General features: G+C 44.1%; 1 protein-coding gene across 3 annotated transcripts in view; it reads right to left on the reverse strand.

The window, feature by feature from the left end:
• The window catches only part of ARFGEF2 (ADP ribosylation factor guanine nucleotide exchange factor 2), a 102,665-nt gene that overhangs the window by 32,335 nt on the left and 44,490 nt on the right, over nucleotides 1–25,840 (reverse strand). For all 3 annotated transcript variants that reach the window (XM_053199842.1, XM_015082668.3, XM_027046747.2), the window contains 13 exons: nucleotides 24,930–25,038; nucleotides 24,098–24,281; nucleotides 21,751–21,862; nucleotides 21,034–21,239; nucleotides 18,386–18,470; nucleotides 18,112–18,283; nucleotides 17,403–17,554; nucleotides 16,228–16,356; nucleotides 14,785–14,943; nucleotides 10,558–10,705; nucleotides 9,316–9,415; nucleotides 4,076–4,116; nucleotides 3,802–3,971 (listed from right to left, as the gene is read on the reverse strand). In XM_053199842.1, coding sequence (XP_053055817.1) covers nucleotides 3,802–3,971; nucleotides 4,076–4,116; nucleotides 9,316–9,415; nucleotides 10,558–10,705; nucleotides 14,785–14,943; nucleotides 16,228–16,356; nucleotides 17,403–17,554; nucleotides 18,112–18,283; nucleotides 18,386–18,470; nucleotides 21,034–21,239; nucleotides 21,751–21,862; nucleotides 24,098–24,281; nucleotides 24,930–25,038 — 1,767 coding nt within the window. The remainder of the gene's footprint in view (nucleotides 1–3,801; nucleotides 3,972–4,075; nucleotides 4,117–9,315; nucleotides 9,416–10,557; nucleotides 10,706–14,784; nucleotides 14,944–16,227; nucleotides 16,357–17,402; nucleotides 17,555–18,111; nucleotides 18,284–18,385; nucleotides 18,471–21,033; nucleotides 21,240–21,750; nucleotides 21,863–24,097; nucleotides 24,282–24,929; nucleotides 25,039–25,840) is intronic.

Consider the following 25,840-nt stretch of genomic DNA (forward strand, 5'->3'; position numbering starts at 1 on the left):
GCTCTGAGCTGACAGTATGGGGCCTCCTTGCAATTCTCTCTCTCTGCCTCTCCAGCACAAGCATGCTCGCTCGCTGTCTCTCTCTCAAAAGAAATAAATAAACTTAAAAAAAAAGAAAAATTGGAAACATCAATAGGAAAATGGTTACATAATGGTATATTCACATACATGCAATAAAATTTGGCAGTTAAAAACAAATACGTCCAAGCCTTAAAAAAAAAAAAAAAAGAAGAAGAAAATTCTATCACAGGCTACAATACAGATAAACCTTGAGGACATTATGCCAAGTGAAATAAGCCAGTCACCAAAAGATAAATACTGCATGATTCCACTTATACGAAGTCCCTAGAACAGTTGAATTCACAGAGACAAGAAGCAGAATGGTGGTTGCCAGGAACTGGGGGACGGGTGGCGAAGAATGGGAAGCTGGTGTCTGATGAATTTGGAGTTTCAGTTTTACGGGAGGAAAAGAAGAGCTCTGCAGATCTGTTGCACATGATGTGAGTGTACTTAACCCTAATAAATTATATGTTTACCAACAGTTACAATGAAAAATGTTATGCGCATTTTACAATTATAAAAATAAATTCATACACACTAATAGCAGTCAAATCTTTAAGATTCCTTGCTAAGTGGAAGACGAAAGTTACAAACTGGTATGTAATACTAATCACGTTTTTTAGAAAAACAAAACAAACCAAGACAAGATTATCTGTATTTCTATGATATATTTCTATATATCTATATTTCTATTATATTTCTACAAAAATGTTTGGGAAAATATATAAACTGGTAACAATTAGTTTGGGGCAGGGCTCAACTGGGGAGTGGTGATGGTCGAAAGTGGTTTTAGCTGTAATTATTTTTAAGGTATTCATGGAGTGTTCATTTATTTAAAAAAAAAAGGTTTTTTAAAAAAAAATTTTTTTTTTAACGTTTATTTATTTTTGAGACAGAGAGAGGCAGAGCATGAACGGGGGAGGCTCAGAGAGAGAGGGAGACACAGAATCTGAAACAGGCTCCAGGCTCTGAGCTGTCAGCACAGACCCCGATGCGGGGCTCGAACTCACGGACCGCGAGATCGTGACCTGAGCCGAAGTCGGCCGCTTAAACGACTGAGCCACCCAGGCGCCCCCCCAAAAAAAGGTTTTTTAATGTTTATTTATTTTTTGAGAGAGAAACACAGAGTGCAAGCAGGGGAGGGGCAGAGAGAGAGGGAGACACAGAATCCGAGCAGGCTCCAGGCTCCGAGCCGTCAGCACAAAGCCCGACGCGGGGCTTGAACCCACGGATGGCGAGATCACCACCTGAGCTGAAGCCGGACGCCCAACTGACCGAGCCACCCAGGTGCCCCTCATGTAACGGTCGTTTAATTAAAGGCTAATAAAGAGAATATTCCCCTCGTCAAAATCAGGAGCATTCAGGAGTTCCTGCTGCAGAGCACACTCCATGCTGATTGACCAGCTTTGCACACACCCCAGGACACGCATGTGCCCTAGTTTAAAAGAGGAACATGGGACTGTGCCAAAGACTCTGCTAGAATTCCAAGAGCTAAGTTACAGCTGTACTCAGCCAACCATCTCTTCAAACCTTGAGACCGTTACGTGCCCCAGTTCCCAAGGGGAAGCACAACATCTTCCCGAAGTGGTAGAAAGAGTGACGAGCTGCAGGCGGAGGGATTGAATTTTCCACAACTTTGTGCTCAGTGGCTCTGATGAGATGGAACAGACATTTGTAATGAAGCTGACAAGCACGAAAAGTCTAATTACTACCTGCCAGCCCATGTCCCAGGCCTGCCCATAAGCGGCCCAAAGATATCTGAGAACCGGCACGAAAAGACTCTTGACAAAAGGGGCGCCTTCAGTCCGTTGAGCATCTGACTCTTGATTTCAGGTCAGGTCATGATCTCACAGTTTGTGGGATCGAGCCCCACATCCGGTTCTGTGCTTGGGATTCTCTCTCTCCCTCTCTCTCTGCCCCTCTCTGGCGTGCGCTCTCTCTCTCTCTCTCTCTCTCTCTCAAAGTAAATAAAAGCAAAAAGTCTTGACAATAGAATCATAGGTGGGAACAGTAACCTGTATAAACAGATGTTCTCTCTCAAGTCCCACCGAACATAAAATCTAGACTCGAAAGAGTTGGGACATGTTTACCAAAAAAACCCCACTTTTGGATTATCACTGCTAAGAGAAAATAGGATTCCAAAGCTGCTAGAGGAAAGATCTCGCGGCATTAATGAGCAATGTTTGCTCCAGCTTAGCGGTCACAGACGTGGACAAGAATACAAGACTGCATCTGACAAGGTCTCATTTCAATTGGGGCCTGAAGCAGGTGAGCAGCTGCCCACAAGAGCCAACGGTGCACAACTCTGTTAATCCTCACTACCACTATCTCCAATATCATTCTGCTTAGCCTCAAATCGGTTGTGGGGGGCGGGGCTAGTTACACCACAGAAATCGACAGATGCTATAAACCCTTTACCAGCATCCTACTGCCTGTTCTGTATCCCAGTGGCAGACTACTTCTTTTTAGAAGCTTCTTCCATTCAATGGAGAGAGGGCGATTCTCTTTTGGATAAACTATCTTTTACTCACAGTTCTTTGAAGCATCTGTATTAGAACTCTATCTCCAGGAGTGAAGAAATGGTTTTGAAATCATGGAGTGTGTTTTGGTAGTAAACAGTATAATTTAGCTATTACTTTTCCTTTAAGAAGTCAATGGCGTCAGAGACGCATCCACACACACATGGTATGTATGTGTTCTGATCTGTAAAGTGTGTTCAACAGATGTATGCAAGTGCCTACGTGTACACGATGAAACTTCCAGCGGAAACAAAGAAGCGTAGTCTGGTTTCCAATAGTTGTCAGTTTCAAAACACACAAACCTCTAGCTTGCTTCTAATTTAAAAATAAATGTTAGTTTTCTCAACAAAGGTTTTAGGAGAGCGATGGCAAAGAAAGCCAAAAGAAGCAGCAGGGACGTTTAACAGTGAAACATACAGAACTTCATCTTAATCTCTGGTCGTTCAGAAGACACCACAGGATTTTGCAATGTGCTCCAACACCACTGTTGGTCCAGTGACTACAACGATGTTTGTGGCGTCAGCCTATATCCTGGGCAGGGGACAGTCAAGTATTTTTGGTACCAATACCATTTTAGTTCCACGCTCCCCGAGTTCTAGCAATATGTAAATACGCTCTGCAGGGAAAACGAATTACGGGTGTCCTCTGCTTCTTGCAAAGTCAGGTGGCACTGCTTTGCTTTTATGAAAGACCTGCCTTAGTGTCAGTTTTTGTGAACCAAAAAAAAAAAAAAAAAAAAAAAAAACAACCGAAGAGAACTTCTGGTTTTACAAAAGAAGGTGAAAAGGGAACATAACACTCAGAGAGTGTTTCGCAGCGAGCTGTTCTAGAGGCCGGACTGGTGTCACCAAGCCCCCGCCCCGGGAACTCCACTTGGCATCTCCGCATCAAGCTGCCAGAGCTTTGAACTCTCACTGAGCACCTGGGCTTTATCTCGATTCCGTGCTTCGTTAGCAAGATGTGTCCTGAAGTATCAGAAATGCCTGAGAGAGGTTATTCGGGGGGTCTGGGGACGCTAAAAAACCTTTTCATACAAATTAATGGTAACTACCTCTTTGCTTCACACCATTTCAGCTTACAAAAGGTTTCACAGGAATGCTCTACTCTCGGATAGCACAGAAATGTGTACAGGCACCTACACTCTCAATCACTTCTTTTTTGAATACAGCTGCCTGCCTTTTTCTGGACATCGATGGAGTAGTTTTTGAATGTGAAGAGTTACCTTATTGAAGTGATCTCCAATCACATGCCATATTCGGGACCATTGCAGCCGAATCCGATTCATGTTGTAGTATGAGATCTCCACGATCTTCTGCAAGCTGAACATGCGGGGGTGGTGGGGGGAGGCCAGCTCGTCCATGGACACGGCACACAACCAGCGGACAAAGTCAACTGCAGGCCAGACCCAACAACACATGCGAGGCTTCATTAGTAACGGCCAGAGAGTCACAACATGAGGATTCTGTAGCTGTCACATGTGAGTGACAAATACATACCTATGGCATTTCCATCCAGTCTGGTAGATCCAGTAAAAATTCTAGGAAGATAATTTCAGACACAGTAAGATCAAAGTTAGATTTGGAAGCTGAGTCTCAATTTCAAACACTGAAGAAAAGGCAAACAAGGAAACGTTTTGGGTCTGGCACCTCTACTAAAATAAATGAGGAGGCATCAGAGGCACAGAACTGGTAAATGAACTGAGCTGAAAGCAGAAATGCCTACAATGGTAGAAAGAAAAAGCAACACATCAAAAGGAGGAAGGGGGAGTAAAGTATAACAGCATGTGATGTCACGACAGTGGGACACTGTCAACTAAATCAACTAAAGTTGATTATTTCAAATGTGTTCCAAGAACTTAAGGAAAGGTTGAGAACAATGTCTCTCTAATAGAGAATATTAATATACTAAAAAGGTGCTCCTTCATTAGATGAACACAAACACACAAAACAATTTTTTTTGGCAAAAAAACTTACCAAAACCAACTCTTCTAGGACTGACTCTGGAAATTACCAAAGGCTGATAAAATGCTCATTCAAGAAAAATGGCTAAATCTTGGTATGAATAGAGGACATGAAGGTGTTTTAACTTGGCCTATTTCCATTACTGTCTCCCCAGCTCCATGGGAGTGTTGAAAACCAACAGCTCTGAAGTCAAAGTAACTGTGAGACCAGCAACCTAGCTCCACAGGAGAGAACAGAACAGTCCTGGAATTTCCCCCAAAATACCATTCTCAGGGAACTGACGTGTGACCTGCCTGACAGTACCCTGGGAACCCTCATTTCTAGGATTTGTCCAAATTTGACACAGACCTCGTTCAGTTCAAACAGCCTTTTCTCTGGGGCTTTTGTCACAAGCAATCTGTGTAACCAATGAACAATGCAGCTACCTGAGTACGACCAGGTCAAACAAGGACCTGGGCGAAAATTTAAAAGGAAAAGTTGGGAATAAGGTGTCCACGGGAGGCTTTAAAAAGGTACACCAGGGGCGCCTGAGTGGCTCAGTCAGTTGAGCGTCTGACTCTTGATTTTGGCTCAGGCTGTGATCCCGGGGGCATGACTGAGCCCCGCATTGGGCTCTGCACTGGGTGTCAAGCCTGTTTGAGATTCTCTCTCTCCCTCTGCCCCTCTTCCCTGCTCGCATGTGCACACATGCACGTTCTCTCCCTCTTTCAAATAAAAATTAAAAAAAAATATTAAAAAGAAAAAGTAATAAAAAGCTCTACCATATTCCTGGTGATCTAGATAGCCATCACATGGGTAAGGCTTTGTACACACCCACGGAAGACAAGACAGGGCCCTAAGCACTCATCTTTGGCAGGTCTTAAGGCACAATGCAACATGCCAGAGCATCAGAGGGGCACCCCAAAACACACTCAAAACTCTGCAGCAAAGGCTGGCATGCTTAACAGTCCCAGGCATATATGGGATCTTTCTCCAATTCTTAGCTGATCACAAAGGCCAAATGAGCAGACAGTGGCTATATGCGAAAAGAATACAGGCTTTATATAGTTAGTTCAGGAAAGTCATTCAACAAACTAATAGCAATGACAACAATAATAATCCCTGGGTGTGTGGTAGGCAACCTGATACCCAAAGCTGTCTCAATGTATTTTTTTAAAGTATCAATTTTCAACAGAAAGTTGTTAAGACATGTAAAGAAACAAGAAACGATGGCCTATTTACAGGTGAACAACAACAGATCCAGTCCCTGAGGAAACCTAGATATTGAATTTACTGAAGTTTTAAAGTTGATTATTTTATTTTTATTAAAAACTTTTAATGTTTATTTTTGAGAGAGAGAGAGAGAAAGAGAGAGTGTGTGTGTGAGAGAGAGAGAACAGGGGAGGGGCAGAGAGAGAGGGAGACAGAGGATCTGAAGCAGGCTCTAGGCTCTGAGCTGTCAGCACAGAGCCGGATGCAAGGCTCGAACTCACGAGCTGTGAGATCATGACCTGAGCCGAAGTTGGATGCTTAACCAACTGAGCCACGCAGGTAACACCTAAAGATGATTATTTCAAATATGTTCAAAGAACTTAAGGAAAGGATAAGAACAATGTCTCATTAATAGAGAATATTAATAAATATATTAAAAAAGTGATAAATAACCCAACAGAAATTCTGGAGTTGAAAATCATAAAACTGAAATGAAAAATTCACCGGAGGGGCTCAACAGCAGTTTTCAGCTGACCAAAGAGTTCGTGAACTTGAAGATAGGTCAGATGAGATTATGCCGTGTGATAAACAGATATAAGAAGAATTAAAAAGAACGTGAACAGAGCCTCAGAGACCTGTAGGGCACTATCAAATATATAGACATACATAAGGGGAGTCTGAACAAGAGAGGAAAGAAAGGGGTTGGAAGAACTTTTGAAGAAATAATGACTACAAATAGCCCAAATTTGATGAAAAACAATCTACACATTCTAGAATCTCAACAAACTCCAGTAAGATAAACTCAAGAGATCCACATTCAGACATATAATAATCAAAATGATGAAAGGCACAGACCGTGAGAGAATCTTGGAAGCAGAAAGAGAGCAGAGATTTGTGACTGCATAATGGATCCTATGGAAAATGAAAAGCTGATTTCCCATCACAAACCATGGAGGCTAAAAGGCAGTGGGATATCATATTTAAGGTGCCAAACAAAAAGACTAGAAGTCAAGAATTCTAAATGCAGCAAAACTTACCTTCAAAAATGAAGGAGTGACTAAAATATCCCGAGATACACAAAATCGGAGATGATTCATTGCTAACCAACCTACCCTATATGAAATATTAAAGGAAGTTCTTCAGGTTCTAATGAAAGGATGATAGAGAATAACTCAAAAGAATCTGAAGAAATAAAGAGCACTGGTAAAGGTAAGTGCGTGGGGAAATAGGTATTTCTTGTTTGTAACTCATTTTATTTACCGGATTCGAGGACAGCGAAGGTAATCATTGTAAACTGTGTTGATGGGCAGGTGTGTATAAACATGTAAGTCATATGACAGCACAAAGGAGAGGGGAGAGAATGGAGCTATACAGAAGACATGTTTCAGACTGTTCAAATTAAGTGGACATTAATTCAAAGTCAAATGTTCAAAGTTAAAATGTTACTAATCATGATCCCCAAAGCAATCAGTAAGAAAAACACTAAAAAAATATAGTAAAACAGACAAGGAAAGTAAAATGATACACTAGAAAATATCTTACCATATAAGAAGGCAGTGATAATGAAGGAACGGGAGAACAAAAATGACACATTTTTAAAAAGAGCAAAAGAGCGGATATAAATCCTATATATCAGCAATTAAATTATAATTAAATGTAAATAGATACTTTAATAGATATAATTAAAAGTAATAGACACTTCTCGGGATTCTCTCTCTCCCCCCATCTCGTGCTCTCTCTCTCAAAATAAATTAAATAAAAACTTAAAAAATGGTCCAACCATCTGCTGTCCAAAGAGACTCGATTTATTGCATTATTATTATTTTGCTAAAGTAGGCTCCATGCCCAACGTGGAGCTTAAACTCGTGACTCTGAGGTCAAGAGTCACATGCTCTACTGACTGAGCCAGACAGGTGCCCCCAAAGTGTTTCGCTTTAAATTCAAAGACACAAATAGGTTGAAAGTAAAACAATAGAAAAGACACAGCATATCAAAAAGTAAACAAGAGAGAGCTGGGTGGCTGCACCAATATAAGACAAGAGATTTAAAAATCATTACTAGAGGGGTGCCTGTGCGGCTCAGTCGGTTAAGTGTCAGACTTTGGCTCAGGTCATGATCTCATGGTTTGACTTCAAGCCCCGTGTCGGGCTCAGTGCTGACAGGTCAGAGCCTGGAGCCTGCTTCAGGTTCTGTGTCTCCTCCTCTCTCTCTGTCCCTCTCATGCTCATGCTCTGCCTCTGTCTCTCAATAATAAATAAACGTTAAAAAAAATTAATTAAATAAATAAATAGCATTAGTAGAGACAAAGACTGTTTTATAACATAAAAGGTTAAATCTGTCAAGAAAACATATAATTACAAACATATGCATCTAACAACAAACCCCAAAGTCACGAGGCAAACAGATAGAACTGGAAAGCAGAAATGGACAAATGAACCATGCCCAGAATCCACAAATCCATACGGACGGAATGAAGATTACGGGCTCAGGGACCACTGGCAGAGGAAATGGGGAGTGACGGCTAATAAGTACAGGGAGATGAAAATGCCCTGAAATTCCACAGTGGTGATGACCACACAACTCCAAATATACTAAAACCCACGGAATTGTACGTTTTAAAAGAACAGATCTTCTGGTATGGTATGTGGATTTTATCTCGGTTTTTAGAAATGTAACAGCACAAGAGTGGTGCTAGGCAAGACTGCCTGTAGTCCGTGATGTGGCTGAGGCAGAGAAACAGAAAAGAAGTAAGTGTGGTTAGTGGAAGAACAAAAATTTTGTACTATTAGCCTAAACCTAACTGAAAAATGTGGGGGAAACCAGTCAAAAGTATGTTACAGAGAGTGTCTCTGTTAGAGAGAAACAGAGAAGCAACAGGAACAAGGTAATTAAATACACTGACAAAGAATTCAAAATACTAAGGATTGTCCTGAGAACAATACAAATTATGACAAAAATTCTGTACGGCTGTCATCGCAAAATGGTCTATATTTAACGCACTGGGCTGGGTCAATAACCAAACGAACAGCAGCGTACATGCTTATTCGGTGGTAAGTTTCAGGAGCGTGTTCATTTTAGAAAATTCACATTTCAAGCACTGGTACCTAATGAATGTCTTCAAATGAGAGTACCTGTGTTTCTCTCAGATGTTTAGGTCAAATTTCAAGTAAACAGATAGAATGGAAAGGTTCGGAGGAAAAACAAATGGAAACTATCAATTTGGCCAAGTCTCACTCACAGATATAGGCTTTAAATCTTAAACCCTTCTTGACATTTTTATGAAAGTAATTTCTATTAAGGAAACAAGGTAACCTAAAACATGAGCACAAGCAAAAAATCTTGTTTCTGACATGATTTGGTCACAAGATTAAAGGTATAATTTTTCTTCAAAAGGTCAGGAGGCAATTCAGGTCCCAATTCAGATGAACGTGAAGGTTATGAGTGGCTGTGGATGCCACTTCCTAGCCTGAGTGATCTGGAGCTCACCACACTCACAAGAGGCAAATGAGCGGAGTCCAATAACGACACAGACGATGTGCCAAGCTACTGGACAGCCCAGCTTCGCTGGAGAACAAAATCATTACCTGTCCACAGCTACAACCACACTCTGCGAGCTGGTCTCACCAACCGACTCCTGGAAGCTGGCCATCTGTCTTTTATCCACGCCACCACTCACCAAATTACCTGGAACGCAATGTGCAAAAGTCAACGGTGCTTCAAAAACAGTCAAATATTTAGAACAAAGTATTCTGTGGCATCAATCTGCAGCAACAAGAGACATAAATGCGAAGGGTTTGTGGGAGGAAAAAAAAAAAAAGCCCCAAGCCCCCTCAACTGATGACAGCATAAAATACATTCTTATCCTGTAAATACAAACTCCTTTGCTTGTACCAACCACCTCCTTTCCTTTACAGTCCTTTACATTTTTATAGTATTGAATGCCTATATTTAGGAAAACAAATACGAATTAAACAACCCTAACTTAGAGCTCCTGGAAGATGTGATGGCTTCCACCTGCTGAATGTCCGGCATGCTTTCCAGGACTTCAGCCCAGCCATCCCTGTGTGCACCCTAAGGAGGCGATGCTATGACAACCCCTCCCCTCTCATACAGTCTGTGCTTTTAACATTACCCGGCACGATTCCAACCAGTGCGGTGGGACCTAGGAGCCTGCCCTCTGCCCCGAGACAGCCTGGGTTTGACACCCGCCTCTGCTACTCCTTGCAGCGTGGTCTTGTTCGGGTCACTTCACCCCAGCCTCACCTTCCTCACTTACAAGATGGGGATGACAATCGTGCCAATCTCAATGAGTTGTTCAGAGGAATGAATGCGTTCAAATGTGTAAACGGAGTGTTTCGCATGTGGTCCCACACATCTGTTTGCCCTATTTACTGTTACTGTTCTATCACTGATGGAGTCTCTCGATTCAGTGAGAAAGAATTCTACTTTCATGAGAATACCATTCAGTTAAAAGGTCCCCAAATGAACATGGAAGAGACGGTGAAGAATCCTTCTAAAAATCGAGAGATGCAGATATCCACTAGGTACTAACGCTGCAGCCTTTCTAAAGCAAATGGCCCTCCACCCAATAGTTCTATGCACAGAAAGAAAAGTAATGCACCCTGATTTTGACAAAACAGGCATTTACTCAACAGTTCGAGCACAGATACGAGAGCCAGAGCAGCACTTGCACTTCCACGAATAAACCTGCTGTCAGCTGGCACACAAGGAACAGGTTTACACAACAGTCCTGCTGAGACAAGAAGCGTTTCATTCCGGTTAACTTGTGACTCCAGGATGGCCAGCCGTGGGGCCTGGTGTCTTACCAAGGCCAAGGCCCATGAACTCTTCTCCTGCTAACGTGTGGCTCTTCAGGCTCCCTTCTCTTTCACGTCCAGATCCAGACAAGTAGCGGGTTTTCACACCGGTTCCTATGAGCTGAGCAAGCTCCAGCTGGCTGATGCATTTCAATATCTAATGAAGAGAAGGCATGAAGAAATGAGTTCCTGGGGCACCCAGGTGGCTCAGTCAGTTAAGCATCTGACTCCCGATTTTGGCTCAGGTCATGATCTCACAATTGTGAGACTGAGCCCTAAGTAGGACTCTGTGCTGGTCATGGAGCCTCCTTAAGATTCTCTCTCTTTCTCTCCCTCTGCTTCTCCCCACCCCCCACCCCAAAAAAAGAGTATACTTATCTTGATGAGCACTGAGTGATGTACAGAAATGTTGAATCGCTGTATTGTACATCTGAAACTAATATAACACTATATGTTAACTGTACTAGAATTAAAAAAAATAAAAATAAAAAACAGTATCGGGGCACCTGGGTGGCTCAGTCGGTTAAGTGTCTGACTGCGGCTCAGGTCACGATCTCATGGTTTGTGAGTCCGAGCCCCGCGTCGGGCTCTGTGCTGACAGCTCGGAGCCTGGAGCCTGCTTCGGACTCTATGTCTCCCTCTCTTTCTGCCCCTCCCCTACTCGTGCTCTGTCTCTATCAAAACTAAATAAACGTAAAAAAAAAAAGAACAGTATCCGCTAAGGCTGAAGAAAAAGAAAAAAACCTCACATCTTTAAAATACAAAAAGAAACCAGTTCCCATTTCTAGCAATCTTAGTCATTAAAGAGTTCTTTGAAACACACAGCTTTTCAGGTGAGAATAAAATCTGAGGGTCTTAGGGTGGTTTCCCTACTCATGGTTAGGCGACCCGTTGAGTGTGGGCCTGGAAGACAGACTTCGCTATTTTTTTCTCAAACTATTAAAAAGGAAAAGAGAAAATGACCAAAAGAAAAGCTGGTACAATGGAGTTATGCCATATGGATGTTTAATGAACTCCTCAGACACATAAAACACTAGTCTCCCTGCTGCTCCATTAACTTGACATGGCTCGTCGTGAGCCTTTGTACCTGCTGTTCCTTATTCCTAGAATATGTGCCTTACGCTCTTCCCTATGGCTCACTTCCACCTCAGACACGTGTGTCCCTCAGAGACCTCCTTTAACTGCCCTGAGATCACACACCCTCTCCACCACCATCCCCTGGTAACACTTTTTTTTTTCCCTTAGCACTTACCACGTTTTGGCGTTTTGCCATATATTTGCTTGTTCTGTGCCTTAAGTCCCAACAGGGCACCGACTGTTTTGTTCACTGCTGAATCCCCAGCACTTAAAATAGCTGATTATTGTTTGGCTGGCTGGCTGACTGAGAACATGCCCCAGAATGGGGGTGCGGCGGGAAGAAAGGCTGCACCTTTCCAGCCCTATGGGGTGGTTCTGGGGGTGAGAGGTCATCCCTGCACACAAGCCCTCTCAACTGAAACTTATCTGAAGAAACAGAAATTGGTCTCAACTTCCACCAGAGGAAAAACTGGTTCCAAGAAACTGATTGTGGGACAGCGTGGAGATCTCCAGGTAAACCCTTCCCAAGGGATTTTCACGGGAATTTGTGATTAAAGCTGAGTATTGCCTTTCGTGTTGACTTTATCATCCAATGTCAGAGTATGGGAGTCCATTACACCATGGAGCGCTTCTGTTATTACTTATAGACTGCCTTCCAGCTGACTGAGAAAGGTACTTAATTCTACCAGAAAGAGCTATCCTCTGATTGCTCCATATACAATACTATTAAATTATTACCGGTAAACTATGAATTCCCTCCCTTTTCCAGAAGCTGAGGATGGCCAGAGTCTTGAGTATGTCAACAACCTGTGGCTGAGGGATTCTTGGTTCCAAGTCTGATTTCTCAAGGTTTCTGATCATCACATAGGTGGTAATTCATTTTCACATTTCCAGGTGTTGCTACAGACTTGGCAACCAGCGGGAACCCCACATAGATCATGCCTCCCAGGTTAAAAAAAGTTCTACGAAACAAAGTGGCTACTTATTGACTCATCAGACGTTATGACTCCTCAGAAGACAGGAAATTATTTCTTAAAAAATAGGGGCGGCTGGATGGCTCAGTCGGGTTAAGTGTCCGACTTCAGCTCAGGTCATAATCTCACGGCTTGTGAGTTCAAACCCCACGTCAGGCTCTGTGTTGACAGCTTGGAGCCTGGAGCTGCTTCAGATTCTGTGTCTCCCTCTCTCTCTCTGCCCCTCCCCCGCTCACACTCTGTCTCTGTCTCTCTCAAAAATAAATAAACTTAAAAAAAAAATACACACAAACAAAAAAACCAGGGCTCCTGGCTGGCTTAGTCCCCAATCTTGGGGTCATGAGTTCGAACCCCACACTGGGCATAGAGATAAAATAAAACAAAACAAAACCAAACCCAAACCAACCCAGCCCTCTCCACCCCCACCCCATGCAACTTCATCTTTTCTAATACAGAAAACTCCAGGATTGTGACAGAGAAAGGAAAGGCTGGGTGGAAGAGGATGAAGGTATGTGCCATGATAAGGGGGAGGAGGACAGCTAACACCTACTGAGCCCTTACCACCCGCCAAACGCAGTTCTGATCCCTTAACCGTGCCATGACCTCCCTTCTCCTCATGGCACCCCACAGAGGTACGGCCTGGGGACTGAGGGACTTGCAGGCCACACACAGGCAGGCAGAGGTGCACACCCAGCCCGGCCCCCCGCAGTGCAGCTCTGGGGGGGGGGGGGGGAGGTAGGGGACTGGGGGCCCTTCCCCCTTAAGGACTCCGTGGGGCAGGAGGCAGCAATCTTCCCTCTAGGTGCCCACAGTCCCTGCAACTCTGCACTCTCTCACCTCCACTTTTTCACAATTTTCTCTTTAAAGCAAGAAGCAATATACACAAATGGTAAAGAAATCAGGTAATGTAACTTAAGGGAAAAAAGCAGAAAATAAAATGCCCACCTAATTCTATCACTGAGGATGTTAACGTTTTTCTTTATCTGTTCAAACCTCATTCTCTATGTACGTTTAAAATGAATTTTTACTTCATATACTATGACCACCTTTCCATGACACAAAATCGTTTTTATTTTTTTCTCTAAAGCCTTTTTAGAGACAGAGCATGAGCGGGGGAGGGGCAGAGAGAGAAGGAGACACAGAATCAGAAACAGGGTCCTGAGCTGACAGCACAGAGCCCGACGTGGGGCTCGAACCCACGAACTGCGAGATCATGACCTGAGCCGAAGTCGGACACTCAACCGACTGAGCCACCCAGGCACCCCTAAAGTCTTTTTTTAAGACTCCATTCATTATTTTCCTTGTCATTTATTTGTTGAAGAGCCTGGTCATTCAGTCGGGGGGGTTTTCATCTCCTATAGTTGATGGACATGATCTCATTTACACATGCCTCTGGCCCCTAGATTTCCCGTGAACTGGCAGTACAGGCTTGGACTGACTAGGTTTGCAGGTGGGGGCAGAAGCATTTCGTGGGCGGTACTGTGTGCTTCCATCAAGGAGCACGTATGTCTGGCTGTCCCTCCCTTCAGCAACGTTATTTCAAATGGCCTCATAACACTCTAAGGAATGGCGTACCACACTTTTGTTCTATTTTCTTTTAAAGAGCAATGTCTCATTGCTGGGACATCCAGGCTGTTTCTCATACAATCTTTCTCCTATGACAACTAAAATTTCAATGAATGACCTTTCAAACACGTCTGTACCCACAAATAATTATCTTTAGCTGAGCACCTTAGAATGTTATTTAAGGAAAAACGTAAACCCACCGGCAACCTCCTTAGTGGCTTACTGTAAATGTTGACCTTTCTTTTCAGATCAGGCTCCCAGCTTTTTCTAAATCTATACACTGGCATTAGGAGCTTCCAGGAGGCGCATAAGGGCTGGGGAAGCAGCACTCGGGTGGGAGGAAAGCCACTGCAACACAGGGGTGCTTGTGCAACATGAACTGCGGGGGCGTGGGAACCCCACGAGGGGGTGCATGTGAACCCACCTGCCGTCTGCAGCCACACAGGCTGACTCTCAGACATGTGACATATTTGAAAGATAAGGGAAAACCCAGAGTTAAAGTCAGGCTTCACTGTAGTTCCAAAAATGCAACTGACCAAAGACACATAGACAATGAATGAAAGGAATGCTGGGAGTCATCCTAAGAAAAGGCATTAGCAAGCTTTCAAAGGAAACACACCTCATGCCAGGAATTCCCAAGGTAGTTGCCATCGGTGTGTGCCACCGTAATAAGCGTCTTTATGGTGTCGATGTTTTTCTGCTTCATTTCTGTGATGCTGGAGCTGGCCGTCAGCAGGGAGAAGCGAGCAAGAGCCTGAACATAGGCGTCTCGCTCCAGCTGTAACGGAAGCCCAAACAAGAGACAACGCTCAGATTCCACCCTTAGCGTGACCGTTTTCATCGACTGGACTGTGTACTGGGCTTCTGACACCTTCTGTATACATATCGCCTAACAGACTTCACGCACATCATCAGGCCAGTTATTCGGTGCTGGCGTCCTCCTGCTCCCGGAATATCCCTGCACACCTCATGGCTGAAAGCCAGCTCTCTCCCTTGCAGCTGACCTTGGACTTAAGTTCCAGGTTCTATTCCCTCTGGAGGGAGTGGGAGAGGAATCTGTTGAATGTTAAGATCGTCACATACACTCAGGGCGCCTGGGTGGCTCGGCTGATTAAGCATCCAACCTCGGCTCAGGTCATAATCTCATGGTTCGTGAGTTCAAGCCCCACGTCAGGCTCTCTGCTGTCAACACAGAGCCCGCTTTGGATCCTCTGTGCCCCCTCTCTCCCAGCCCCTCCCCCTGCTCTCTCTCTCAAAAAGGAGTTTTTTAAATAGACATTAAAAAAATGTTTAAAAATGTTGAAATGTTTACACTGTAACATCTGCAGTAGTATCTGCAACAATCTTGCAAGGTAGGCCTATTTTCTCAACTCCGCAAATGAGGAAATCCAGTGTCTTACAGAGAAGTTAGCTGGGCCAAGGTCACATGGTTAGAGAAGTAGCACAGCTGGGTTCTGAAACCCAGACTGAGGTCAAAGCCTGTGGTCTTGGTACAGCAGAAAATGTCTAACTGTAAAGTAAGCAGGAATAGATTTGAGTTTTTCAAAATAAATGGGTACAAATTCTTATTTAAGAAGTAATGCATGGAACTGACAATTTCCTAATTTCCTAGCAGTTTGAGAATCTTATTCTGTTCAGTTGCTTGCGTTTTTCAAGATTCAATGGTTTACAGACACATTCATTTTGCAGTAAATTATTAGTCTCTCCCAGAGAAGACCTAGATATGAAGGAAATTATAATAAAAACGGATCTTAAAAGGAAAAGTAATATTTTAAGCACTAGGGCACACAAATTAGTCAGACGGATAGGAAGTCTGTTTTGTCAAGCGCTGTCAAGTAGCTTGAAACCCACCCACCCCTAAAGAAGGTTATAATCCAAATCTCCAATTCTTCCCGCAGAGGAGACTGTTGTCAGCACAAATCTGTGGGTTTCCTCTCAGCAGGCATGAGTAAGGAGCTTGCTGAGAATTTCTGGCTCGGTGGAAATGTCTGGTAGCTTCTAAGTTTTGCCAAATCCAAAGGCACACAGCCCACCAGGATCGCTGGAGCTTTGTTAAACTCACCTGCATTCCAAAGATGCAGGCAATCCGGACTGCACACCGGATGCCCTCCAAGCACAGGGAGGCCACTTCTGTGTCGTCACAGTTCTGCAGTCCGATGCTATAGGCGGCCAGCAGTGGTGTCCACACCAGCTAAAAGGGAGCAAGGTTTCAAATGCTACAACCGTAGCATGGCAACAGCCGTTAGAGACCACACTGCCACTTATGAGCACAGGCAGGATGCCAGAGTCATCACTATTTTGCTTTCAGCCTATTCCATTCACAATATAAAATAGTTCCTCCTGATCTGTGGTCAAAGGTATCACAACAGCACTACAGATACGCTCTTTACTAGACGTGTGGTTCAAAAGGAAGGAAGATAAATACGTGGCTGGAGTACCTGCGCTCGTGACAGACATCATTAATCAACTGGAGGGCCCACTCCCTCCTGAGTCTATTCAGGGCACGAGAATCCTTCATTCACAGTCAGCAGGCAGCCATTGCCAATCAGAGGCTGGCATGCAAAATAAAACCTATAAGTCACTTATATTCTCTAAACTTAGTTTACTGAAAGTTTCCTAGTTCAAATTATTTAGACTTTATTTTTCCTCCAATTTTGTTGTGAATTCCCTGGAAATAAAGCTTCACAAAAATCTAAGAGGATATTGATAGTTACTATAAAAATATCTTAGAGAAAAATTATGTGCTATGTATGTAAAACATGTATCTTTTCTAGACATCTTAAAAATAGAAGGACTTCAGGACATTATTCTTTACTTCCAGCTAATTTCATCTGGTAAACTAACCCTGAGGCCACTGAGGTGAGATGTTAAAATGATCTCTTTTGCCTGAATAATTATTCATTCATTCAATACCCCCGCAGCTCTAACAACAACCCTGTATTTGTCCCCATTTTACAGATGATGAGACGCTGAGGAACCCGAACCAGGTCACAGAGCTATGAAGTGGCAAACCAGCCATTCCGACACAGAGCCTGTGCCTGTGGCCAGTGCTGGTGCATCCCCGGCATCATAAGGGCTTCTGGGAAGGACTCACTTTAGTTACCATTTAGACAGAAGCACCCAGACTTGGCCTTTCCTCTCCTCAACCTCTTCACCATCACAGGGTGGCTGGTTAGCTTCTAGCTGGTCACCTCCAGAATCAGGCTGAGCTGGGTCCTCACTTCTCAGTATACTCACCTTGAACATTGGCCGGACGTGGTCCAAGTGTGTGGCACTTGTGAACGGGGCTTTGGCATGGCTCACGGCCTCCATCAGGGCCTTGGCTGTTCTAGCCATTTGCTCCATCTCCAGATTGTACAGCAGCCGTCGCTGTTTTTCACTAGCTACGCCTACAAAGAAATAGGGGAGTGTGACACCCACGGACAGCTTGCTATGTGCTAGGCACACAAGTCCCCCTGACCACTTCCATGAGCATGTTCGGAATATTACCACTTTACTGAAGGAGGAAATGAGGCAAGGAGAGGCCTAGTACCTCGGCCAGTAAGTAGTAGAGGTGGGACCTGAGCCCAGCCAGCGTGGCTCTACAGCCGGTGCTCTAAACCCCTACACTGGGCTGAAACTGATCGTGCCGTGGGCCTTACCTAACAGAATCCTCACCAACGTTGGCACAATCACCAGTGGCATTAAAGCAGTTTCAGGGAACATTTTGTGGGGGTAATTTGGCTCTCAGATCACTCACTGAAATTCTTTCTTGTAGCTAATCACAAATTTAGCAAGAAGATGGTTATAATTATGACAAGACTCAACATAATCACAATAACTAATTTAAACACATTTGCTATTCAGATGTCTAGATACACAAATTAGATTTATTATCAAGGGACTTAATCATGCACTCTAATACACTCGAAATTTAGAATAAAAATAATTTGCCATTAGACCTTACTCTGCTTAGTTGATTTGGTTGCGATCGTATGCTCTTTTGTTTCTTTCATTGCAATTTTCTTGCCTTCTATTTCTTCATATATGCTTGAGAGGTATTCTTCCGGTAGGTCTTTACTATCATTGATACCCCGATTCATTTTAATATACTGTTCTTTTGTCATTTTATTTTTTACCTGAAGTTAAAAAAAATAAAAAACAATTTAGAAACCATCCAGTGGTCCAAATAAAGCTCCTTATTTAGCTGCTGCAATATATAAATCACTAAAATATTTTACCTGAGGGCTGTGCAAGTCTGTAGTTAGCATGATAATGGAGTATGCTAGGACATATGCAGTGTCAGCACTAGCAAATAGGGTTTGCCTGGAAGAGAAGGTTCCAGATGTAAGAACATGCACAGAGAGGAGGCGAATGGAGACATACTGCACTGAAAGCGGGCTGACCCTTCCACGTGATGGCAAACTAGTCAAAAGCATTCATCCTTTCATCGTCACTGAATAACAATTACTAATGACCCTGAGTGTAGAAAAAGCTAATCAAGAAACCATGTCAAGCTTTAGATTTCTTTGCATAACACAGTTTTAAGTAAAGTTTTAAAGGCCTAGGGATCAGGGTGTGGCAAGCAAGACACCCAGGGCACAAAATGCAAGGAGACCCTCACTCCAACCATGAGCGTGAGGCCCCCTTCTAGTCTGCACCTTTGTGCCTCACTTGCTTCATTCACCCTGGTCCTGTTCCTGAGAGCATCTACTTTGTGCTGGGCACTGGGTGTAAAGAGGACAAGAACTGCTGTTCAGGGACACCTGGCCGGTTCAGTCAGGGGAGCATGCGACTCTTGATCTCGGGGTCCTAAGTTTAATAAGCCCCATGTTGGGGGCACCTGGGTGCCTCAGTCGGTGGAGCATCTGACTTCAGTTCAGGTCATGCTCTCACAGCTCATGGGTTCAAGCCCTGCGTCAGGCTCTGTGCTGACAGCTCAGAGCCTGGAGCCTGCTTCGGAGTCTGCCCCTCTCTCTCTCTCTCTCTCTGCCCCTCCCCCGCTCATATTCTCCCCCTCTCTCAAAGTAAATAAACATTAAAAAAAAAAGGTAAATAAATACAAATAAAAATAAAAAAATAAGCCCCAAGTTGGGTGTAGAGATTACTTAAATAAAATCTTAAAAAAACAGCTGTTCAGTTATTGTTTATAGCTTACATTCCCCACTGTAATACTGAACAGCAGACATTTGAAGAAAAATACATTGTTCTAAATAATAAGCTGAAGTCTGACTGTTTTTTTGCCCAAGGCAAGAGAAGAAAGGCAAAAACTGGTGGATGCATAGCCTCAAAAACATGTGAGGCTGAAGCTACAAAACTGGTCTGTGTCCACATCGCCCCCAAAAGGAAAGGGAGACACTCTGAAGAACATAACGAAAAGACCGATTCCAAAATAAAATTCAATTGGGTCACATGTGTACCGATGAAGAGAAACAGATCAAGGCACGAGGCTCACACAGGAGACTATGTTCAAAGGAAACAAAATCTCCTTATGCCTTTGTAGCAAATTCTAATGTCCACTTGGTTAAAATGACCAGGTGCTGCCTTTATTGTCCATGTGTCTCAGAGGGAACAGCCGGCTGTGCACCTGGAGCATCAGGACCAATTAATATGAAAACCAAGTTGACCTGAGGCAAAACTGTTCTCGAAATGTCTCCACTGAACAATCTCCATATCATGTTCAAGTACATTCAGAAATTCTGCACTTCATGCCCACTGGGAGCAGCATGAGCTTTTGAGTTAGACAATTCATATTCAATCCTATTCCGCTACTTGCTGGCCGATTAGCTTTTGGTCAGGTTGCTCAATCTCCCAGAGCCTCAGTTTTCTCGTCTATAAAACGGAGACCTACTCACAGGATTACCATTAATTATGAAAAACCCATGGCATGACAGACATATAAGAAATATTTAATAAAGGTTAGCCCTCTTTTTAATTTCCACTTCTACAAAAAAAACATGAACTACCCACCAAAAGAGGCCCTAAGATGAAATCATGTATTTAAGGCAGGTTTTATTAGTTATATAGCCATTTCTGTAACCTGCTCATTAGTTACGTAACCAAAGAAAAACCAAAATCCTTGAGATCTACTCTGTATGTTAAATCGGGGAGCTGTTTTTTGGTTTTTTTTTTTTACAGTACTTTTTTGTTTTTTATTTTAGAGAGAAAGAGAGAAAGCAAGCGGGGGAGAGGGGGAGAGGGATTGAGAGAGAGAGACAGAGAATGAATCCCAAGCAGGTTCCGTGCTCAGCATGGAGCCCCATGTGGGGCTTGATCCCATGACCCTGAGATCATGAGCCAAGTCAAAATCAAGAGTCAAATGTTTCACTGAGCCATCCAGCACCCCAAGGAGCCGTTGTTAATTAGGGAAGAGATGCCCAAGGACCTCCCTCCAACTCATAAAATTACTCTTATCACAATTAATAGCACGGATTCTAGGAGCACCTGGGTGGCTCAGGCAGTTAAGCGTCTGGCTCTAGATTTCGGCTCAGCTCATGATCTCACGGTTTTGGGGTTTGATCCCTGCATCCAAGGGCCGGGCTTGACAGTGCAGAGCCCACCTGGGATTCTCTCTCTGCCCCCCCCCCAAAAAAATAAACATAAAAATAAAAAAATTTAAAAAACCAGTATGGGCTCCAGCTGTGTGAACGTGGGCAAGTTACTTAAGCCTCTCCAGTCCTCTCCTTGTCTGTAGAAAGGGGACACAGACAGAAGCTGTGAGGTCTTACATAAAATAATCCCTCAGCACAATGCCTGGTACATGGTAACAGAAACTTCAGTTGCCTAGCACAGATTTAGAAAGATTAAACTCAAGTCCTAACCAATCGAAGACTAGTGCTCTGAGGCAGACAAAAAGGTGATGTGGAAGGGACTGAGACACAGTGCTCACCCCTGGTTGCACTCTATGTATCTCGCTGCAAACTTCTCCATCAATCGATCAATCTTCTGGGCTTCCCCAGGTAGGCGGAAACCTTCCAGAAATGTCCGCAGGGCTGAGACAAACTCCTTTTCACAGAAGTCAAGTTGGTCCACGTAGGCATACATCACTTCCTTGTTGAACCTCGTGCTCTCTCCCAGAAAATCACCTACTTGGGTCTGAAACATATGCACCCACTCACATCTAGAAACTGTCATACGTGAACCCACAGTAAGGCACACTTCAGGCAGAGCGGAGAAGGCAGAACACTCTGCTCTCAACACCCAGAACAGGCTGGCCCACTAGAAAAGCTGGGCGACTCCGAGCCTGCCCACCCGCCCAACTGGTCCGGGCTCAGGCTATCCTGCCGTGGACGAAGCAGGAGGAGGCAGCATGAGAGACTTAAAGATGGGAACACGATGAGACATACTCAGGAGAGAGGTTAGCTGCAGATGAGCAGCCAGAAGTCTCCGGCAGTCAAAGGACACTTCTAGTTCTGACGCTGTTCCACCAAGAACACAACTACCTCTTGGGAGCTTTTTGCAACACTGGAGCAAGTAGGACTGCTGTCAGCAGGGGTGTGGACAAAAGCCACTGCACTCAGGGTCAGTCACACTGTAGGTTAAAGCCGGAAGGGTCTCAGAATCACCTGATAAAACCTACACGCAAGTGCCCCACCCCGAGGCTTACAGAATCAAGGCGCTCCTCCTGGTGCAGGAATTGGGCAATATCTTCGACGGACGTTCCCAACATGCCCTGCTCCTGAAGGAACTGGATCCCTCTCTTGGGTTTCTTGTTGAAACTGTTTCGAGAAGAGATAGGACATGGGTTACTTATTTCAACGTCTGGAGGACAGAAAAAGCTGGCATCTGGGCCACGAACAAGTCACGTTTACGAGCTTAGGAAGGTCGTGTGTGTCCTGGCAGCTTCTCCAAATTCCGCCTTTAATTTCTGGCCTAGCTGTAGCAGAGTCTGACGGCTGTCACCCAACATCAGTTCTCCTCTTCTCCCACGTGAACAGAACTCAAGGATGTTTAGCCGGGCACACGACTACCTGAAATAAAAACTACATTTTCCTGCCTCCCTCAAACAAAGTATGGCCATGTGATAAACTTCTGGCCTGTGACATACGAGCAGAAGTGGTGGGGGTACTTTCAGGAAGGAGCCTTAAACGAAGCTGGCTTGGCTGGGACGTATATTCTTTTTGCCCTTGCTTCTTTATTCCCTAGGATATATGTGACGGCTGGTGCTCCAGCAGTCACCTTAAGCCATGAGGTAACACGGAAGGTGAAAATTGTGTTAAGGATGGTGAAGCAGAAAAAGTAAAAGAGCCTGGATCTCTGATGTCCATAAGAGCCAATATAAGAGCCCTAGACTGTCCATGTTGGGATTTCCTTTACCAGTGCTTAAGTACTGTCTGTATTTCCTGTTAAAGGTAGGCATACTTAACTATGTATAAATTCAACTCACTATTTACCAGGCCCTGCACTGGAGAAGGCTACTCACGTGTCAGCACGGACTGGGGCAAAGGCTACAAGGGAAGGACATGGATAGTGTGCAAGCAAGAGCAGCTTGGGACCTGTGCAGACAGGTGGCTCCAGAAGGCCTCCTTGAGGAAGAGAGGTTTTGCCAAGTCTTAAGGAGGAAAAAGACCCACGAGTATTCCAAGCAGAGGGCACGATGGTGAAAAGAGCTTGAGGTATTCAAGGGACTGAAGTGTATCTTACGACGTGGATACTGGCAGGAGGATGAGGTCAGTGAGGGGGACCCAGAGGTGGGATCAGGCTGTGATGAGGAGAGAGACACCTGGAATGATTGTAGGCAGGGGAGTGGTATGACCTGATTTAAGTTTTTAAAAGATTAGCTCCGGGAGAACAGACTGGGGAGATGCCAGTCTGGCGGGGAGCGGAAATAAGACCAACACTTCAATTAATAAGTGAGTATTCTAACATCAACTTTTTTTTTTTTTAATATTTATTTACTTTTGAGAGAGAAAGAGAGACAGAGTGTGAGTGGATGAGGGGCAGAGAGGGAGGGGGACACAGAATCCAAAGCAGGCTCCAGGCATTGAACTGACAGCACAGAGCCCAACATGGGGCTCGAACTCATGAACGGCGAGATCGTGACCTGAGCCGAAGTCAGATGCTTAACTGACTGACCCACCCAGGTGCTCAACTATTTTTTTTTTTTTTAATGTTTTATTTTTGAGACAGAGAGAGAGCAAGTGAGCATGAGCAAGGGAGGGGCAAAGACAGAGGGGGGACAAGGATCTGAAGTGGGCTCTGTGCTGACAGCAGAGGGCCTGATGCAGGGCTCGAACTCACAAACTGTGAGATCACGAGCCGAACTTGGACACTCAACTGACTGAGCCATCCAGGCACCCCTAACATCAACTTTTAAAACAAACTGAATTTACTAAGTTAACCAATTATTCAAAATTTGGACAGGATGTAAAACTGTGCTTATATATTTTTGTGTGTGAAAGACTGGAAAGAAATACATTAAAATTACCAATGATTGTGATAATGATGACGTGCTTATATGGGAGAATGTCCTTCTTTTTCACAGATGTAGGGCTGAGGTATTATGATGGGTGCAAATTACTTTCAAATGGCTCAGAAAAAAAGATACATAGATAACCCTAACAGGGTAACATTAATTCTTCTGTGTGTTGAAATTTTTCATAAGATAATAGTTGGAAAATAGTCATCAACAGTGATTTCCTCTACATGATAATTTCATGAATGATTAAACATTCCTGTGTTGTACTTCTATTTTCTGAATTGGTTTAACTTCTTTCATTAGGAAAAATAAAAATAAAAAGACCAGGCATCAGTTACACAAAGCTATTCAATTTCAGTCTCGATGTCCCTCTCCATCTCCCACTCACTCCCTCTGCCTAGCTCAGTCGGGCTCAGCTGCAAGTGCCAGCACTGCCCTTTTGTGATAGGCATTCCCCTTGTGGACTCAGTCCCAGGGGGGATGTGGCTTTGTCAGAGGCCCCAAGAGATTCGGCTGGAGTAGCAGCCATACTCACAGCTCGATGCCGTGTTCAATAATCTCCTTTTGTTGCTTGATGACCTCAAACTGCTCCGGATCATCTTGGACAGCCATCTGGGTCCCTGAGGACACTGTGGACTCCATGGATGTCACACTGCTCCGTCTGGCTATGTCAAGGCCTTTCCCGTCCCCCATTTCCTGATCTGTGGGCCTCTCCTGACCTGACATAAAAGCAAAGGAAACCAAATAAGCAGATGGGATACAGACACACCTGAGCTCAGATGGGGCTCTGTGGTTTCCTTTCCCAGACCTGTAACAATAAAGCTTGTACTGGAAGAATCACAAGCATGAAAACTTGATTATTACTCAGATACTTAAAAACTTACTTTTTTGTCGAACTTGATAAGCTAATTCTAAAAAGTACAGAAACTGTCAAGACACTTGAAGAGCAGTGGCTAGGAAGACCTGCCCTAACAGGTACAAACTCACTAAGAACTCAAGGCATCTGAAAAGGCTGGTATTGGCACAAGAACAGACAAATCCATGGAACAGAATAGAAAATTCAGGAATAGGCTTCCTTCTGCAGGGAAATGCGTGTATCATAAAGGTGGTGCTTCAAGGTGGTGAGGGAAGGAGAGACTACTAAAAATATGTCAGAACAACTGTCTCTCCATTTGGGAAAATGACATTAGAGCACAACTCACACTATTCCCCCCAAATTCCAGATGCATTAAAAAGCAGAAGCTTTCAGGTAGTCTGAAAACTACAGCGTTTTGCTAATTCTGAGACAGCGACACAAACACAGCTTTCCCCAACAGTCGGAAGCAGCCTATCGTGAATGGAGGTGGCGGTGCAAAGTGCTCTCTCACCGAGGCTGGTCTGGTGGTTGGGATTGACATACAGGTCTTTGCTCCATTCCACCATGCACTTGAGAATGGACACGAGGCACTCCAAACCTTTCTTCCTCAGACTGAGCTCCTAAAGGTCAGAAGGGACATAGCACAGAGGCTTAACAGACAAATTGAGTGCAGACATCTACAGGGCTCTTAGGGAATCCTGCGAGGATACAAGATAATCACGGACATTCAGTGCTATTAACCACAGAACCCAAGGAAAAGTTAACAGGTGACGTAAGTATTAAGGGCTCATTGCAAAACCCCTGAAACTCTCTACCGCTGTTCATCACAACACCCTAGCAGCAAAAATGTGAGATGTATGCTTTCCAAAAATGAGCGGTGTTATCTGCCTTTTTTTTTTTTTTAAAGTAAACTCTACACCCAATTAGGGGTTTGGACTCACAACCCCCAGATCAAGAGTCATACGCTCAAGGGTGCCTGGATGGCTTAGCTGGTTGGGCATCTGACTCTTGATTTCTACTCAGGTCATGGTCCCAGGGTCATGGGATCGAGCACCGTGTTGGGCTTCACACTGAGCGTGGAGTCTGCTCAAGATTTTTTTCTCTTTCTCTCTCTACCCCTCTCCCCTGCTTGTGTGTGTGAGCTCTTAAAAGAAAATGAATCTTAAAAAACAAAACAAAACAGTTGCACACTCTACCTACTGAGGCAGCCAGGTACACCAAGTGTGATCTGAATTTTTAAAAGGAAGCTATTCACTGTTTATATAATTTAAAAAAAACACTTAACACTTTCCCTTTTTAAAAAACCAACAGGGGGGCGCCTGGGTGGCGCAGTCGGTTAAGCGTCCGACTTCAGCCAGGTCACGATCTCGCGGTCCGTGGGTTCGAGCCCCGCATCAGGCTCTGGGCTGATGACTCAGAGCC

Source organism: Acinonyx jubatus, chromosome A3, assembly GCF_027475565.1.
Source record: "Acinonyx jubatus isolate Ajub_Pintada_27869175 chromosome A3, VMU_Ajub_asm_v1.0, whole genome shotgun sequence".
NCBI classification, from domain to species: domain Eukaryota; kingdom Metazoa; phylum Chordata; class Mammalia; order Carnivora; family Felidae; genus Acinonyx; species Acinonyx jubatus.